At 47.3% G+C, this 18,307-nt stretch overlaps 1 protein-coding gene and 1 long non-coding RNA gene across 2 annotated transcripts in view; one reads left to right on the forward strand and one right to left on the reverse strand.

Annotated features, from left to right (window-relative positions):
* Nucleotides 1-10,113: 10,113 nt before the first annotated feature.
* LOC135362345 (uncharacterized) lies at nt 10,114-15,232 on the forward strand. Its single transcript, XR_010406915.1, has 3 exons — nt 10,114-10,409; nt 11,182-11,376; nt 14,263-15,232. It is a non-coding gene; the product is annotated as an uncharacterized LOC135362345 (long non-coding RNA).
* Nucleotides 15,233-16,312: 1,080 nt separating this feature from the next.
* Nucleotides 16,313-18,307, reverse strand: part of KIAA1549L (KIAA1549 like) — a 117,015-nt gene continuing 115,020 nt past the window's right edge. The window contains 1 exon segment of the mRNA XM_064576691.1: nt 16,313-17,393. Coding sequence (XP_064432761.1) covers nt 17,112-17,393 — 282 coding nt within the window. The 3' untranslated portion in view covers nt 16,313-17,111.

Below are 18,307 nucleotides of genomic sequence, written 5' to 3' on the forward strand. Positions count from 1 at the left end.
ATGAGAAGGTGGGGAAAACCAAGGGCAGTATAGCCAGGGGGACCTGTTTCCCATTCCCTTCCCAGTCCCAATAGCTCCCACCTCCTGCTAACCCCTAACCTCCCCCCTGCCCATGAGCACAAGATTGGCCCCCTATTCCGTACACACCGTGTCCCAGGCGCAGAGGGAGACAATTGATATGAACAATCTCATTTAATCCTCACCATCACCTTGTAGAATAAGCACCACTCTTGGCGTGTTTTATAAATGAGGGAAGAGAGGCTCCTCCAGAACAAAATGGAATGGAAGAAGCTGTTTGCCAAAGAAAAGGACGTTGGCAGATGAAAAGGATAGGAGTCCTGATTGAGAGAAGAGCATATGCAAGGAATAATAGCTGAATGCACCGGGTGCCAGAGCCGGCTTGAATAGCTCATGAGCGCCAGTTGCTAAAATTCAGGAATTTTGTCAGCTGGTTGTTAAATACAGCCATTATTAAAAATTAAACTGTATCAACTCACCAAGTATATTTACAACTAAGTTAAGAAATACTCAAAATCCTTCACTTCCTATTTGGCAATTACTTATGTTCTTGAGGCGATGTCTCTGGCACACCATATATAATGGTGTACGAACGTGCTTCCTGCTTACTTCCTAAGAATGTCAGGTTGGCATATGATATTGGCCATCGGGACAGTTTCTACACCATGGAAATTGGCGAAGGTAGAAATCCCGTTTGTTTCTGCCCACCTCCACTCTCCCAGACTGTTGGTTGTTAAACCGTTTACTAGCACACCACCAGTTAAACGAGAAACAAAATACCACTTTGTTCATAACTGAGCTAAAGAGAAAGCTGCTTTGAAGCTCTGAAATTGGGCTGAAGGTATAAAGGAGGCCCCTTTCTTGCTCTGGCCCCATTTGCCCACTCGGCTGTAGACACTGACGAGGCAGGAAAGAAGAGCCTGATTAGGCCTGCTCCCCAAGGCAGGCGTTACCTTGAAATAAATAGGAGCACATGTGTACTGACTTTTAAGATGTAGTAAGCCTGCCCACTGGTAACATGGGGCCCAAGGAATGTTCTGGACCCTGGCCAATCAGATTTGTGACTTCTACTTTCGGGTAATAAGGGTATAAGGGAGTACAGAGGTAACAGCCTGCAGGAGGGGGACAGAAGTCCCTCCTCTGCAGTGGTAAACATTTTGAGCAAGATGGAACATGAAACTTGATTAAGCATGAAACTAGCTATTTATATCACATCCCCTTCATCACAGATCTGTTAGTCCTGAGAGAAGTAGAAGATTTCAAGGGAAATGGGAAAACCTCCTTCTACTTAATGCAAGTAATTTGTGCCCCACCATATGGCCAAAGGGGTCAGGCAGGATCCAGCGCCTGCAGGAACCTGGTTTCTCAGAAGAGAAGAGAGAGCCAATCACAGCTTTAAAGCTTTTGCGGGAGGCGGGAGGTGAACACCACGTGGGTGCCTCATGGCTCACAGGCATTTTCAACACACTTGATTCCATCTCCAACCAGATATGTGACCTTGGGAAAGTCACCTAACCTCTCTGAGCCTGTTCCCTCATCTGTATAATGGAGACACTGCTCTCAAAGGATGGTTGGGTGGGGGACAAGAAATAAGGTGACAGATGTGAAACCGCCCCAGTTGGGAGTCATTATTATTTTCTAGTGCATTTAGAACACTCTTCTCACTGTTGGGCTATGGGGAATGGAGGTGGCTGTGGGCTGTGAGCCAGAAGGAGGCCTGGCCTGCAGGGAGGGATAAGCTTTGAGCTTGCAGGGCCCCGAGGGCTCAGCCCTACAGAAAGTGACAAGGAGGTGAGCGTGGCTGGGAGGCAGTTTGGGAGGAGGTTTGAGTCTTTTTCTAGAGAGGGCCAACTGCATTTCTCCCAGGCAGCATCATCTCCTGCAGCAAAGCCAAGGGCTGGGACTCTCTGCAGGTGGGTCCCCCAGGGGAGGGCTGTGGTCACCACCCAGCGCTTTCATCAGTCCACACCAGGGCGTCAGCTCACACAGAAGGTATCTGTGCAGCGTCCTTGGAAACAGGACCAGAGGGGAATCCGGGAAATGGTTCAGCAGGCTGGGTTTCTTTTGGTTGCCGGAAACAGAGGGCCACTCAAACTAACTTACTTAAATAACAAGAGGGGCTGACAGGAAGGTTCTCTGGTTACAAGCAATAGAAACCAACGTAAGAAAAATGTTAAAAAAAAAAAAAAAAAAAAAAAAAGGAGGCATCCAGGACTTTAAAAGGAATGGAATGAGGGTGCTGCCCCAGGACCGCTCCGCGCCGGCCTCCGGCCCTTAGAGAGGAAATGTGATTGGCCCTCCACCCCTCCGAGTCCATCTCTGGCCACGTCGCGGAGGGAGGGAGGGAGGGGTGGCCAGGGTCCTATGCCGGCAGCCCCCTCAGAGGCACTCAGAGTTGGGGGCAGCCCCTGCATTCCGGGCCGCCGCATGTCCCCTCCCGGGCCTCCTGGCGACTGGCGCGGGGGGGGGGGGGGGGGAGCCGCCAGAGCCCGGGCAGCTGCCGTCTTATCTCCCGCTCCGTTCTCCTGCCCCGCCTTCCTGCCTCTGCCCCTGGGCTTCCTCCTAACCTCACTCCTCAGTGACTCACCGGAGCCACGTCGTCGGGCTCCGTGTTCGCAGGACCGCCCACAGTGAGCAGTTTTCTGTCCCAGCTCCTCATGGAAGGGCCGGGGGGTGGGGGGCGGAGCGGGCATGCTGGCTGGGAGCTCGGTCACGAGCTGGGGGAGAGGACAGAGCGGCGAAGGTCAAGGTCAGCCGGTGATTCAGCGGGGGCCGGAAGGAGGACTCCTCTGCAGGGAGGAAGAAATATCAGCTATCCCATCTATCCATTCCAAACTCACCCAGGATTCTTTATGTCGCCTCGGAGTTTATTTGAATGCAGTACATTCTACAACTCGGAAAACACTGCCCGTAAATTAAGCCTGCGTTCATTTTACTCATTCGTTTGTTTATTCATCCAAGCCTTCCTTCAAAGAAGCAGGTGCTTAATTTCTGGAATTTCTGGGAAATGTACCTGGTCATTCCCCCTGCCTGGGGTTGTTTCAAGTTAATTGAGATAATGTGCATAAAACCGCTCCGATCACGACCTGACACCGTCACTTTGCTTGGTAGGGTTTGCTGGGCACATTTGGCATCAGGGTTTCTGGTCATGAACACAAAGGTGTTTCTCTCTTGGTGGGATCCAGTAGGTGGCAGCCTGAACTTGGAAGTGGGATGGAACAGATTTCCCCCCCACCCCCCTTCCCTTTCTAGTCCTCTCACATCCAGAGCTGACATTTATCAGCTTGTTCGTTATTATCCAGGAGAAAATCCAGTTTGGAAACCTGTAGGGAGGAGGACACGTTGCGGCCGTTGCCGGCATTCATTGCGAAAATAAACACAGGAGTAGCCCGGGGCCTTTCCCAGAGGCTGCAGGTGGGTGCCTGCTGAGAGCCACATTTTACTCCCACAGGGATGGGTGGGGGGTGTGTGGGGGGGGGTAGAGGATCTCTTTTCAGAAGCAGTTTCAAGGTGAAAAGTCCGGTTCACATGAATGAAAGCAGCTGGACTGAACTCACTAATATTTATTGTCTGTATGGGTCTGCTTGGGCGGCTATACCAAAATTTCACAGACTGGGGCACTTAAACAACAGACATTTACTTCTCACGGTTCTGTAGGCTGGAAAGTCCAAGATCAAGGTGCAGGCCAGTTCCTGTCCTGATGAGCTCTCTTCCTGGCTTGCAGTTGGCTGCCTTCTTGCTGCATCCTCACATGGGAGAGGGAGCTCTGGTGTCTCCTCTTCTCATGGGCACATTTTTCCCATCTTGAGGACCCCACTCTAAGACCTCATCTAAACCTACAAAGGCCCCATCTCCAAATACCAGCACACTGGGGATTAAGGATTTGACATAGGGATTTGGGGTGGCGGACAGCACAAGTCAGTCTGGAGCGTCATCTACACTGCATTCCTAGTTATTCCTCTCTCTCCCTCCTGTCATTTATCCACCTGTTGCTATTACCATCCAACCATTAATGGATGACAATAGATAAATAAATAGGCAGATAGACAATAGTCCATAAGCACATATATTTATACCTACTTACATATGAGGAAACAAACATAAATATACCTAAATATAGATATTTTTCTATGGACTGTTGTCTATTTGCCTATTATCTGTTATTATTGTTATCCATGAATGGGTGGATGGTCTAGACCTATGTTGTCTAATAGAGCTTTCTGCAGTGATAGAAATGTTCTAAATCTGTGGTGCGTAATGTGGAAGCCATTAGCCGCACGTGGCTGTTGACACTCGACATGTGGCTGGTACCACTGAGGAACTGAATTTTAAATTTTATTTCATTTTAATGATTAAATTTTAGTTTAAACAGCTAGTGGCTAGTGTATCAGACCGTTCAGATCTAGACAGAGGTAATACATAGAGTTTCCCCTTTATTTAATTGATCGGGTTGTGTTGAGTTTGGAAAATCTGGGGTTGAATGCAGGCCTGGTTTTCAGAGTTAACTGACGTGGGAGTGGGTGAAAATAGTATCTCTTTATAAATGAGGAAACCAAGGCTCCGAGACTATGAAGCCTAAGGTGACACAGTGGGTCAGCGGTGGAGCCTACCAAGCACTTCCAGGGGGCAGTTCCTTCCTCTGTGTAAGCCTCCAGGAATCTAGGTTCCCTTCTTGTCCCTCCCAGAGGAGATGTGGGAAGAGTCACAGGACCATGAGGACAGGCCCACTTGACCAAGGTACGATGTGTGAGCATGCATGCGTGTGTGTGTGTGTACCCGTGCATGCGTTGTGGCATGAGCAGCCCTCTTGTAGAAGGAGGTTGTGTGACCCTCTTCACGGGGAAGAGGATGGTGAGCAAACCTGAATTGTTCACTGCACCCTTCCCCACCCATCCCAAAGAGACCGTTTATTTTAGGTGCATTACAAGGACTGGTGTAACTTTATAGTCTGTTTTAGGAACAGATCAAAGATGCTCTGATGGGGCCAGTTCTAGCAATGGAAAAGGTGTTTTGGGGACTGAGCACAAGAGAGGCTGAGGGGGTTTCGAGTCACTCTTAGAGTTTCTTCCAAGCCCCGCCATAATGCCATACCCACCAATACCAGCTATGAGCCACCAATTACTGAGGGGGTCCTCTGTGCCAGGTTCTGCGCTCAGCACTCTACACACTGAGTCTTATTAATATTTCCAGCCCCGGGGGTGTCTGGGTGGCTCAGTCGTTAAGCGACCGCCTTCGGCTCAGGTCCTGATCCCAGGGTCCTGGGATGGAGCCCCGCATCCGGCTCCCTGCTCTGTGGGAAGCCTGCTTCTCCCTCTCCCACTCCCCCTGCTTGTGTTCCCTCTCTTTCTGTGTCTCTCTCTGTCAAATAAATAAATAAAATCTTTAAAAATATATACATATTTCCAGCCCCGACCATGAGGATGATGTCCTCCCTGCCATTTACGGAGGCGCCGACAAATGTAAACTAGGATGTGTTCAAGCCACTCCAAAGCCCAATCACTTAAACCTCCAGCTCATTTTTTGGTAACTGGTTTCAAACTACTCTATTTTCCCTGTTCCCCTTCAGCCCACTGCACCCAGCTGCTATCAAGAACATTGGTGTGAGCAAATATCATAACTACCCAAAGTCTGGACTCTCAAACAGGAACAGGCAAGGTTTCTCCTGATTTCAGCGCAGGAGAGCTTCACTTGAACAACACTGTGCCTTGAGCAGTTACATGGGCAGTCTCATTTTCCACTGGCTTACTGTTTGATTCTGGTAATGAGTTCCCCGTCCTTCTTACAGAGCTAACTGTCCTTGCTGCCAGAACTTCAAATACACCAAGTCCAGGTGTTTTGCAGGGAGTTGCTTGATGGGACTAGGGTCGAACACCCTGGATGAGTTGAGTCTTTTGGTTGTTCTGAAGACTGACTCCCAGGAATGATGGGGCCATAATCAAAAGAACATGTGGAATCTGTGGGAGATCGTCAGCTTGGTCAGTTGGTGAAGGGCGTTTTCTTTCGTAGCACTGCTCCCTGTCCTGAGCTCGCCTCTGTTCTGGGAACTTATGGGTGTCCTGGGCTTTTGAAAAGAGAGGTTGTCTACAGTAGGTGGCTGGAAGGGGCTGAGCATAGGGGTCACCCCTTCTGGGTGATCAATGGGTAATATGTTGGCTCTGGCAAGACAGTGAGTTCCCCAATGCTAGAAGTATTCAAGAAGACAAATAAATACCAACAATCCATCATGCTCATAAAATATCATGCAGTGTAAACCAGGCACTCTCTCCCAGCACGGCAGTCACATCATAGACGAGATCTTAGCTTCATTTCACAGATAAGGCCCAAAGAGGGGACATGACTTGACCAAAAACTAGAATGAGGTAAAAGTGAGGTTCAAATCCAGGTCTGGAAGATTGCAAATCCTAAAATGGGGATCCCTTTACCCATGTGATAACAATGGGCATGGTATAGATTCTGAGCTAGAGTAAAACCTTTAAAAAATTTTTGGTGTCTTCTTACTCCATATGTAATTTAAAATCAAGACAATTCCCCCACTTTCACCCCATGGTGACTACATTAGTTTTTTGCCCTAAATATCAAATCATATTTAACACTCTCCATCTCCCTTCCACCTCCTGTTCATTCCCCTCCTGCTCATTTTGAGTACCTGCCTTGCTGAAGCCCTAATTCTGCTTAATCTTTGACCGGGTAAGCCAACATCGTGCATACAGGGCATGAGGTTTATCCTGTGTTGATTGCAGGGTACAAAGCTGGATAATTTCCCCACTAAATTCTCTTCCAACTCAAAGAGTCTGGGATCCTATAATTTCAAAAAAAGCAAGATACATCCTTCCATCCCATGGTGATTTCTAATATTCTGAGAATTTGTAAATGCTTGTTAAAATCTTTTCCTTATGGGGAATGGAGAAAGAAATATTAAGTAAGAGAAAAGACAAAATGTGAGCACAAATATCCACTAATACCTTGGAAAGAAAATTACAGTAAGACAACGTGCTTTATTTCATATGCAAATTTGCCAAGAAAAAACAAACACAATTTCAGCTAAGCTCAACAGACAAATGCAGCAAACAAATGGTATCATTGCAAAGCTCTATCTGGCTCGCCTATTTAGATTTGCTCCATAGAGCACCGTATTTCAGAGGCTGAACAAACACCAAAACCCATTCATTAATAATCCAGTGCATTCTGAACAGCACTTTATTGATATGAACAATGCAGAGGGAGAGTGTTTGGCGTACTGTGTTTTCATTTGTAAAATATATGGCTCCTGAAATTTTCATTTGGATTGCATAGTGTAGTCCCCAAATCGGTTATTCCTTTTCTTACAGTTTGGGCTCCTGATTTCATTTGATGGTGACAGCTCTGAAATTTGGGTTTATAACACTTGTTGATTCTTGGAAGTTGACAATTTGTTCTCAGTCCCCATGGGGATATTGTGGCCACCTTACTAACTAGTTAAAGGTCGCTGATAAGGAAAACTGTGTAGCATCATTAGAAGATAGGACTGCAGTCTGTCCTTTCTAATCGTAAACGTTTCCAGAAAGAAGGGGACTTTGGTTTTCATGTGGCTGTATCCGGTTTTTAATTCGCCTACCTCTGATGAGATAGAAAATGCACTGAATGAATGGCTGTCCTTCATATGTTGGGCTCTGTGTCTCAAGGATCAATCTTCCTTGACCATTAGCTCCGGGAGGGGCAGGCACGCTGTCCTGCTCACAGTTGAATCCTCATCACTTAGCACGGAGTCTGGTGCATAGTAGGTACTCAGGAAATGTTTGCTCAGCCAATGAAGGACTGAATGGATGGTTATGCGAAAGGTTCTATCAGTGCTTCCTGTACAGTTCCAGTTAAATGAAAGGTTAATGATCCACAGGATAAAAATGTGCCCATAATGCAAGCCCCTGGCAGAAAGGCAGCCCAGCAGCCCTCCTTAAGCCCTCGTTTCTGCTCACTTGTGGCATCTGATTTCTGGTCTTAGCCTTTGTTCTTTCACTTGGACTCATTCTAAAGAATTGGTCCCCCAAGCACCGAAGGCTAGTTTGGGACCTACCAGTTTTGGAGACATAATCTTAAATTAAAAAGAAGCCAACTTTTGGTTTCCAAAGCACCTGAATTTCCATATATGAAGCAATTCGCGCAATTTGGCAGCCCTCTGTTTTCACAGTCTTTTTTTTTTTTTTTTTTAAAGATTTTATTTATTTATTTGACAGAGAGAGACACAGCAAGAGCAGGAACACAAGCAGGGGGAGTGGGAGAGGGAGAAGCAGGCTCCCCGCAGAGCAGGGAGCCCGATGCGGGACTCGATCCCAGGACCCTGGGATCATGATCTGAGCTGAAGGCAGTCGCCCAACAAACTGAGCCACCCAGGCGCCCCTGTTTTCACAGTCTTAAGACTTTCCAGGTTCTTTTTTTTTTTTTTTTTAAGATTTTATTTATTTATTTGAGAGAGAGAATGAGAGACAGAGAGCATGAGAAGGAGGAAGGTCAGAGGGAGAAGCAGGCTCCCCGCCGAGCAGGGAGCCCGATGCGGGACTCGATCCTGGGACTCCAGGATCATGACCTGAGCCGAAGGCAGTCGCTCAACCAACTGAGCCACCCAGGCGCCCGACTTTCCAGGTTCTTGACCTAGGAAATGGACTTCTCCAGGAGGATGCAAACAACTTTTGGCTTTGCCATCACGAATCCTAGCAGAGTAGGGTGAAACAGGAATAATGTAATCCAACATCTGGCTTACTTGTAGACTCTATGTCCGAAATCCACCTGTTTCCGAACGTCCTATAGGCAAGACATCTGGGCGGCAGCCTGATTTTTCCTTGGGTTGTGCTGGCATCACCAGAGGTGCAGCCTCAAGGGCTGTGGCTCACACGGGCCCTCTGGGTTTCCCAAAGGCTTTAGCTACCAGGACTGAGGACATAGGTGATGGAGTGGGCACCACGGACAAAAACAAGCTCTCTTATATGTTCAGTGAAGGCCCATCAGATCCAGAGCAAGCTCATAGAGCCCATTTCAGAGACAGGTAACCTAGAGTGCCTTTACCTTCAAGAGTTTGCCAGAGCTCTTTGGTTTGCAGGAGGGGTTGGCGAGGAAACTGTTATGCTAACGAAACTTTATTTCAGTTCCAAGGCGTCAGATGGCCTCTCCTTAAATATGAGTTTGTCCATGTGCAAACGTGAACACTGAAATGTTGTGAACGTGAAGTGCCCAACTGTGCAAACCAGTATTTGCCATAACCATACCTCCAAGAGATCACAGAGAGACTCAGAGCAATTATGTCTTCTGCTAACCATCTGTGTACATTTTACAGGTAATTGACCATTGACAACTCGCTCACTAATGCTACCATTACTTGGTTCCACACTCCTTCCTAGGTGCATTCTTTCTGGCTTCCAGGGGCCAGCAGAGCTCCTGAGTTGGATGCATGACAGTGACTCAGAGAAGTCTGGAGATGGTGCTTTGGAATAAGTTTGCTCTCCTTTTTATGAGGGCACCCCAGCAAGGAAAGGCTAGGGATTGCCATGTGTCTTTTCCAGCCCCCTGGGTCTGTGTCTGTCTGCCATTGCCGGGACTGAAGTAGGCACCACCACTTCCCTTGATCATTCCATTTGTCCTGAAGGTTAAGAGCAGCCAGGATCCAGGAGGAAAGAAAAAACAAAAGGGCACATTGGTCCTACTCCCTGCCGTGGTGAGCACCCCAGAAATTTGTGGAGGCTGCAAGTCTATTCCTCATCACCGCAGCGAGGCAGTGGCTTTGGGGAGTGTTTTTTTGTGCAGATGTGAGCCCTCTTTATGGTAGAGAGAGGAGTAAAAGTTGCTCCTTCAGTGTCTAAGTACTTCTGAACACTTGCAGAGAGCTTCAGCAGACCTGGCTCCCGGGAGAAGCAACACGCTGTTCCTGTCCAAGCTGCCCGAATCGCAAAAAAGCCCCCAAATCCCAGGGTTGTGGCTCTCCATTAGGACGTAGGGACTCCTCCGGAACATTCAGAATTGGTTTTTCATTTGTCTATTTTCGTTACAGGAGACAGGCTTTCTTACCTATACTCTAAGTCTCCTTGGCCTCAAGGCTACTTCTTACTCAATATTCTGTTCTCTGCTTTGCTTTGCTTTGCATACAGCCCATCAGGGCCTCTGAGTCTTGACCATCCAGTTTCAACATCTCTTGCTAATAGACTTTGTGTCTTGGTATTTCCTACAGAGAGAATCCAGTCAGCCTAGCCCCATGGGCTGAGTTACATTTTTTTGTGGCCGGTCAACCTATGAATTTGTGGCTCCTGGTCAGATGGGTCTCCTGTCCAATCGGCTTACCTCAGAGGGCAGAGCATGGATATAACATACGGATAGGGCTGAACATAAGGCAGACATCATGATCGCTGGGACTAGCCATGGCAGGGAAAGTAAGTGGTCTTGGAAGTTTGTGTCCATGACCAGTGTCATCCCGGACCCTCTGGGAGCCACTGACCTGGATGGGACTTCCTTATGCTCCGAGAAGGGCCTATAACTAGACATTGGCTTATTCTGCCCCGGACAACATCTGCTCCCAGAACGCAGTCATGAATAGGCTGGAACTGCTCTCCTGGGGCCTGTGGATGGCCAGGAAGAAGTTCTTCTTGGCTCATGAGCTCGTGCCTCAGGCTGGGATGGCTTCTGAGACCACAAGGGTTTCTGCAGGGCTTTGATAACTCGAAGCAGGTACTGCTGTGCAGTTGGGTTGTGAAGGGGATTCCATCTATCTCACCATATGGAGGAGGTAGAATGAGAAGCAGGTAGGTTTTGGGGTATGAACGCCTTTGCTTTTTATTTTACCATAAAAATTTCTAACAGCATATGAACGCTCTGTTCCCAGCAGAGGCCACGGACGTAGGAAGTTAATTAGAAAGCCAAGCATTAAGTGTCGACAGCTACAGTCAGAGCTCCTGTTCCGTACTTGTCTTTGCCTAACGCCTAACGTGTGTATGATGTGGTTGGTGGGGAGCAGGAGTCTGGGTTTTCCGCCCACGTGCCTCTGGGTTTCATGCACACGTGCTCGCGTGGCCTCCAAATCCTCCACAACAACAGCAACAACACAATATGGCTCCGATGAGGCTGGCTTTTGTGGGCAGTTCCGAACTTAGGACCCTCTTCCTTTTTTTATTTTATGGAGTATTTTTTTTTTTTTTAATTTTACAGAATATGTGACAAATTAGTTCGGTGGATGGAAGGAGCTAAAATATTTCACTAGAAGACCAAATTATGAAGCTGATACTTGAGTAAGAATACCTTCGAACCTACTTTTCAAAGCCTTTTCGGATACAATCTGCCGTGTGCTCCCCATGCCCACCACGGGAGGGAGGAAGCACAGATGTCACTGTCCTCGTTTTACAGGTGAGGAGTCAGAGAATGGTTTAAAGTGAGTTGCCTAAGGCCTTGACTACTTATGCTTTTTTCAAAATTTCCAGACCAGAGAATGATACTCTGATTCTGTTTGGTACAAACCTTCTCTCAGTTTGTATGTGGGCAGGGGGTAGATTTAGGCATAAGGAAGAGATGGGGGAAATAAGGTGAGGTCACAGTTAATTTATGCAAAATACACTGACGGCCTCCCTCCATAATTTACAAAAGTCTGGCTGAGGTCAGAGAATGAAAATAATCAATTTCTCAATTTCATTATATAATGGCTTTCACTAAAGTATGGGTTTGACCTATCGAGACAAATTCTGCCACATCACAAATTTCCCTGTCTTTGAAACCTGCATAATCAAGCAACTTAACACTGTCTAAAAGAATTTGTTTCTGGCACTATTAATTCTATTTCTGAAATATTCCTTTCCAGAAGCCCCCCTACCTTTTAGCACTTACCATAGGCTAGGATTCTATCCTGTAACCATTCACCTTAAGAAATCAAGAGACCTTTCAGGCGCCTGGGTGGCTCAGTTGGTTAAGAATCAAGAGACCTTTCAATTCTCGGGACACTAACTTACTATATTCGGAAGGGCAGAGCCACAATAATATCAATTTCACTTGAAACTAATTCTGTTTCAAAAGACTCTAGAGAGAGGCTCATCAGTTTCCTCATCCATGCAAGTGTGTGGCCGTGAGCTACATTCATAGCACCTGAGCTAAGAGCGTGCAATTCAATTTACAGGCATTTATTGTGTGCTGAGCAAGATGTGGTGCTACCTGGACCTTGGCCGGAAATTGCTCTTAGACCCAGTAGTACTGGTGCTGGGATGGCCTGTGGTTGGGGCAGCGCTGGCTGGTCCACCAGGGTTTCAAATGTGTGTGTTCCCACCTGGTGTACACGTCAAGGACGACCTCTCCTCTCTGTAGCCGTGTCCATACTGATTGCTCACTGGCTACGTGGTGCCCTAGGAGTGCCGGTCAATTCCAGTCCTGAGGAGGTTCCTTCCTTTTGAAGGTTCTGCCCACTTACACTCCTCCTCTGGGTACTAGCCTCCAACAAAGGCTCTTACCGAATGGGTCAGGCCAGGGGGCCGTGCTGGTCTTACATGACTCTGCCTCCTTGGTGACAGTTGACTGGATAGGCACATGATCCAAGGGTGGCTCATCCATAGGCAGATGAACTGGACCAATCAGACTCTCAAGATTTGGGCACAGAGATGGTAGTCAGAGAGGGGTGGGCACAGGAAAAAAAAAGGGGAGCAGAGGGGGTCCTGGGATGGATTTTCAGCTGTATATACAGTAATGAGAAAACAGAGAACGCTAGGAGGCCAAGGGAAGCAAGAGAACTGAGCAGACATACAGAAAGAAACAGTGGAAAGTCCATATGGAGAGAGGATGCAAGAGAAAGCAAGAGTGAGCTGGCTGTCTCCAGCCCTTTCCCATATGGGCGCTCTGTTTAGTTTCTGTGAAATGGCCCTGTATTCTCTCCATCACCCCCTACACTTTTGAGCAAGTCTGAATAGGCTTCTAGTCCTTGCAAAGGTCTTTGACTAAAATACCTTCAAGGCTGGACTACATGGGAGAATTTAATCTCTGACACTTGGACCAAAGTCAGTTACTGCTCCAAGTTAAATTACTATATTTCCCAAGAGTGTTTGGCTGTATTTTGTAAGCAAGGTCCAAACTATTTTCTGGTGTGTGGTAGAAGGAACAGATTAAGTTTAAAATATGTTTTCAAACTTTAGAAATAATATGTTATTGCATTCATTAAACATTGAGTGCCTGAGTAGAAAAAAGCAGCTTATTTATCTAAAATGTTTAAATTTTTTATCCATTTCTCTAATTTCTGCCCATTAGAGAAGTATTTCTTTTAGTTAGCTATTTAAATTCCTGTCTTCCTCCATCTGTATTCTGATTTTTTTTAAGTCACAAGTCTAACAATTTCCTATCCACTCTTCCATCAAGATTACTCAGAAACTACATGCCCTTCTGCTGAATTCTTAAATTAGCAAAGGCACATAACCTCCAGGACCAGAGAACTGATTCTTAACATAATCCACCCTGTCTCAGTCGGCCCAGGCTGCCACAACAAAGTACCACAGACTGGGTGGCTTTTAAACAACAGAAATTTATTTCCCACACTTTTGGAGGCTGGACGTCCAAGATCAGGGTGCAGACGGGATCAGGGTCTGGAAAGAACCCTCTTCAGAGCTGCAAGACTGTTGACTTCCTACTGTATCCTCATGTGGCAAAAAAAAAGAGGGCAGGAGGGCTCTCTGGGGTCCCTTTTACAAGGGCACTAATCGCATTCGTGAGGACTCCACCCTCATGACTCAACTACCCCCACCCCCCGCCCCCCGCAAGGCCCCATCTCCTAATACCATCATGTTGGGGTTAGGATTTCAACATTTGAATGGGGGTGGGACACAACATTAAGTCCACAGCACACCCTGAAAGAGAGAACTTCCATCTCTATAGGTCACCACGGCCATCTCAGATCCTAGGTACCAGGGCACACGGTAGATTTTCAGGCTCCTGCGCATGGGGTTGCCTCCCCCTAATGCTGAGCATAGAATCTGCTGCCTCATAATGACAAGCTGTCACGGCCTCCCTCCCTGCTCATTTGCAACCATGGCACCGAGAGAGGAATGCACCCCCGCAGCCTTGAACAGCAGATGAGGAGAACACCATTTCCTTGATGGCCCTCTCTGGAAAAAGTCAAAATGCATTTCTTTTCAGGAATGCAGAAAACTCACATCAAAACAAGTTCTGAAAAATGTTTATTATGCCACAAACGCATCGTCCTTTATATACTTTAACTGACGTCCTTTACATATCCAATCATCTTTTTTCTTCACGAGAATGTAGGGCGTCCCTCATCTGACCCTGGTCTACTGTTTAAACTTCCTAGCACAGTTCAAGAAATGTGTCACAGACAAGCGTGCAGGCAGCATGGTGAAACGGAAAGCAAGTTGAATCGTGAATCAGCAGGCTTGAGCCGGAATCCTCGAGCAGGTTGCTCCATTTTTCTGGACTTCTGATTCCTTCTCCGGGACTGCCAAGGTCCTTTGTGGCTTCTTCAACTGTCTGGAGGGTCATGAGGAACGTAGAGCCTCTGGGCTCTCATGGAACTCTATTTTCACTTCCATGAGGCACTTCTGCCCATCTGCTTTTGCTCAGAGTTGGCTGTCCAGGCATCTGTCCCCTCCACGAGGTCAGGAGACTCTTCAGAAAAGGGACCACATATTTATCAGTCACAGAAAAATCTAACAATGGCAGCTATCTCCCCCCTGCTGGAAAAAACATGAACAGATTGATTTCTTTTCAACTTAAGGTTTTCCTCCCATATACTTTTCTTAAACCTATGGTGTCTAGTTTACGATGGTGTCTGATTTAGCACGCTATATTTTTAGTCGTCTCAGTTGACTAATTCAGTACTTCCTGGGGTTCTGCAAAGACCGCAATGATTTGTTTCTCCATCCTCTTAGCAAGCTGGAGCCACACCACTGCGAACTGCAGGCTCTTTCTCTGTAAGTCACTGGAACATCCAAAGCTCGGACACTGTCTTTGAAGCATTTATTTTAATTACACTAAGGTCTTGAAACTTCATTTTCACATACAGGATTTCCAGGCATTTACCAAGTAGACAAAGTACTGGGTTGATATCATTGCACTGATGAAATATTAATATTATTGATAAGGCGGGACAATGTGGCTGACTTTATCAGACTCATACCATTTGCATGAAAAGGCTGAGTTTCTTTGGCTCTTTGTTCATTCAAGTGCACTGAATACCTATTTGGATAGACTTAGGCATTGTGTTAATCTGTCAATAAAATCTTGCACCATCCACAGTGTTTTCAAGCTGATTTAGGTTTTGGACTACAACAACTGGCCATTGGTAGAAATATACCATATATACACATGGAAATTACAAAAATACATTTTATTTATAGCTGATTTTTTTAAGTAACAAAAAACTAACACTATGAAAGATCAACCAGCATACCAAAAGGACACTACCTAATATCATCTGAACAAGAGACTTGTCTGGGGGGATTCCATGACACATCATCTCCGGAACTTTCCAGAAAGGGCAATTTGCCATTGGGAAATAAAAACAGCTTCTTTGAAAAGCCTGTGCTTTGACAGTTTGAATCTCCCATTCTAATCAGTTCCACTCCTATTCTTCTCTCAACTTTTAAATTTCCACTTTCTCTCAGTAAAGACCAAAGAAACTCATGAGGAAAATGGCAAGATGGGCTCAGAAGGCATGGACACAGCTGAAGCTAGATGGGTCATGGGTGAAGGCAGGACAGGACCTCATTCTCCAACAGACACCAAGGAAGCCCCCAACAGAGCTGGTGAGGGAGCTGGAGTGTTCCCTCCCGGGGCCACCTGAAATCGGTGGCTGTTTTGCTCAGGCACTGACAGTCAGCAGCTGGTACCTCCGGGCTGCGAGGCAGCGTCCACCCAGAGCTCTGGAGACCGACTCGCCGCTCAGGAGTGCGATTTGCCACACAGCGGTCCTAAAGTCAGCCAATGTCCTCCTGCATCCATTGACTATGGGGGCGGGGAGGGAGGGAACTGGCAAACTCCATACACTTTTAAAAATGGTATTTACATTTAAACGTAAATCAACAGATTTTCTACATTCAGAAGCTTCTATAAACAGAGGCTGCAGCCTGGGGCGGGGAGCGGGGGGCGGGGGGGGGGCGGGGAGAAAATTTCTGCTCGGAACAGGCGTCAGTTACTCCTTCCTTCCATGTCCCTCAGCAGCGCCTGCCGGAAGTCGCTGTTGAAGAGACAGAGGTTTTCCTGTAAACGCTGATGTTTCTAGTATCTCAAAGAAGAGAGAAGCTTTGTTCTCAGGCCACCTTCATTGCCGGGCAAAGAAAAAACCTCCAACATATGACTGTTTTTCTTCTGTAGGATCCTAAAAGCTCTTAGCACCGATTCCCTTTCAGTTAGATACGACCTTGCAGGGTACTCCAGTTCCAAAACGACAACACCTTTTCAAAAAACCTGTCAACCCAAACCCACCATTCCCCCTCAACCTCCTCTCTTCCTTGGCCTTTGTTTAATGAACGGGAGGGAAAAAAAGAGCCAGGACTATTTATAGGTGTAGTCATAGACAGTACTGATTTTCATCCAATTCATCTGACTTCAAACCTGAACCTGTAAAAGAAAAGGACTCGAGTTTCTTGGCCGGAGTCAGTGCCTCCTTTGCAGACCAAAGGAGGTAATGGTTACAGTCACGGCTGAACGAGAGAGGGTGCGGTCTGGTGCTTAGTCAGATGCCTGCGTCGCCTTTAACACAGAAACAGAGTTAACATGCAGAACTCACCGAAGACAGAGCTATGTTCTCCCCCTTCTGGTGACTTAGTAAAATGTGGCATTGGACAGGGATCTGCAGATCAATTAGTGTCTCTTGCGACTAAGGCTCCATAGGGAAATACACCCACAGTTCAAACATTTAACTTCACAGAATATCAGACATAAGGTCCCACGTGGGGACTTCTTGACGTACAATCAGCTGAAGAAGCCAAGAATTCGGCTGGCCGAGAGTCTCCTCTGTTGCCCAGAAGCCCCACTGTTCACCTGTTCAGAGGGTAAGAAAGACTCCCACGTGGTCTGTGCCTCAAGTCCCAGCAGGTCAGGCTGAGACACCGGAAGACTGTTCCCTCGGAGTCTGTAAGTTCCATGGGGCTGAGGTATTAGACCTGGAACTCAAACATGTCTGTCTGTTTCTTGGCCAGCTTGGCCACCTCCTCCCGGATGGCCTTCACGAGGGCCGCGGTGGAGATGTTGGTCAGGGGCGCGTCAGACGGGTCGTTCTCGGCCAGGCTCTGCTGCGAGGCCGCGGCAGACGGCCCCGGGGCCTGCTCCAGGCTGGGGTGCATACCTGCAGGCTGGCTGTACTGGCGAGGGAGTCTGGAGGGAGAGTTCTGCTGGTAACGCGACCGGGGGTAAGCCTCGATGTACCCTGGGAGGGGGACCTGCAGAGGGTGTTGGAGAGAAGGGAAGGGCCCGGGATTAGGAAGGGGCTCGAGTCATGGGACAAGCTTGATACTGGATGAGGGTGGGGGTGGGGGGTACTGAAGACAAGGGAAGAGGTTCAGAAGAAAATGGAGACCAGGCACCATTGTACACATACAGAACCTGGAGTCTTGTTTGTTTAGAAAGCAGGTCATTTGGACTCACTGGATATGCTGGGTGGATGAACGAAGTAGGGGTTTTGAACTTTGCTACAACCAGAGTCTACAGCTGAATCTACCTGGCTACCTTTTTAACATAAGCACAATCCAGCAAACAGAAGTATTGTTCTTCACAGACCTCGAAGGACTCAGGGACTCATTACCGACAGACAGGTAACTGCTAACACGGAAGGAGCCCTGCGCCAAGGGCTTCCCACACATTATCTCACTTGATTCGCAAAGCAACAACCCAGGAGGCAGATATGGTCATCCTTATTTTACAGAAGAGGACACTGAAGCAAAGAGTGCCACAGTCTTAAGTGACACGGTTAACAGGCCACTGAGACACGCTTGGAGCAAGTCTGTCTGACGCCAAGGGCTGGGAGTTAGTTACTGCACTGTCTCAGATCTGCGATGTGATCTGAGTTCCTTGAAAATTTTTTCTCTTATTACCAAATGTGGAAGACACATACTTAGATGCTTACATATATGGACACTTCTAGTAATAAGGACACGTCAATGATTTGGAATTCAGGATTAACTTTCCCACAGAAACAGTACCACATGTGGGGATGCTGTTCCAGAGCAACCCACAAGAGGCCTTTATATCCCATAATGTTAGCTGGGTCCCTGTGGGATGCGTGCCTGTGGACAACGAAGGCACAGGGTGCTGTGGGGAATGGACACGTGTGGGGAGTCAGGGAGCTTTCAGCCCA

This window comes from Mirounga angustirostris, unplaced genomic scaffold (assembly GCF_029215605.1).
Source record: "Mirounga angustirostris isolate CCGP_5_RB_7025 unplaced genomic scaffold, mMirAng1.0.hap1 SCAF_13, whole genome shotgun sequence".
NCBI lineage: Eukaryota > Metazoa > Chordata > Mammalia > Carnivora > Phocidae > Mirounga > Mirounga angustirostris.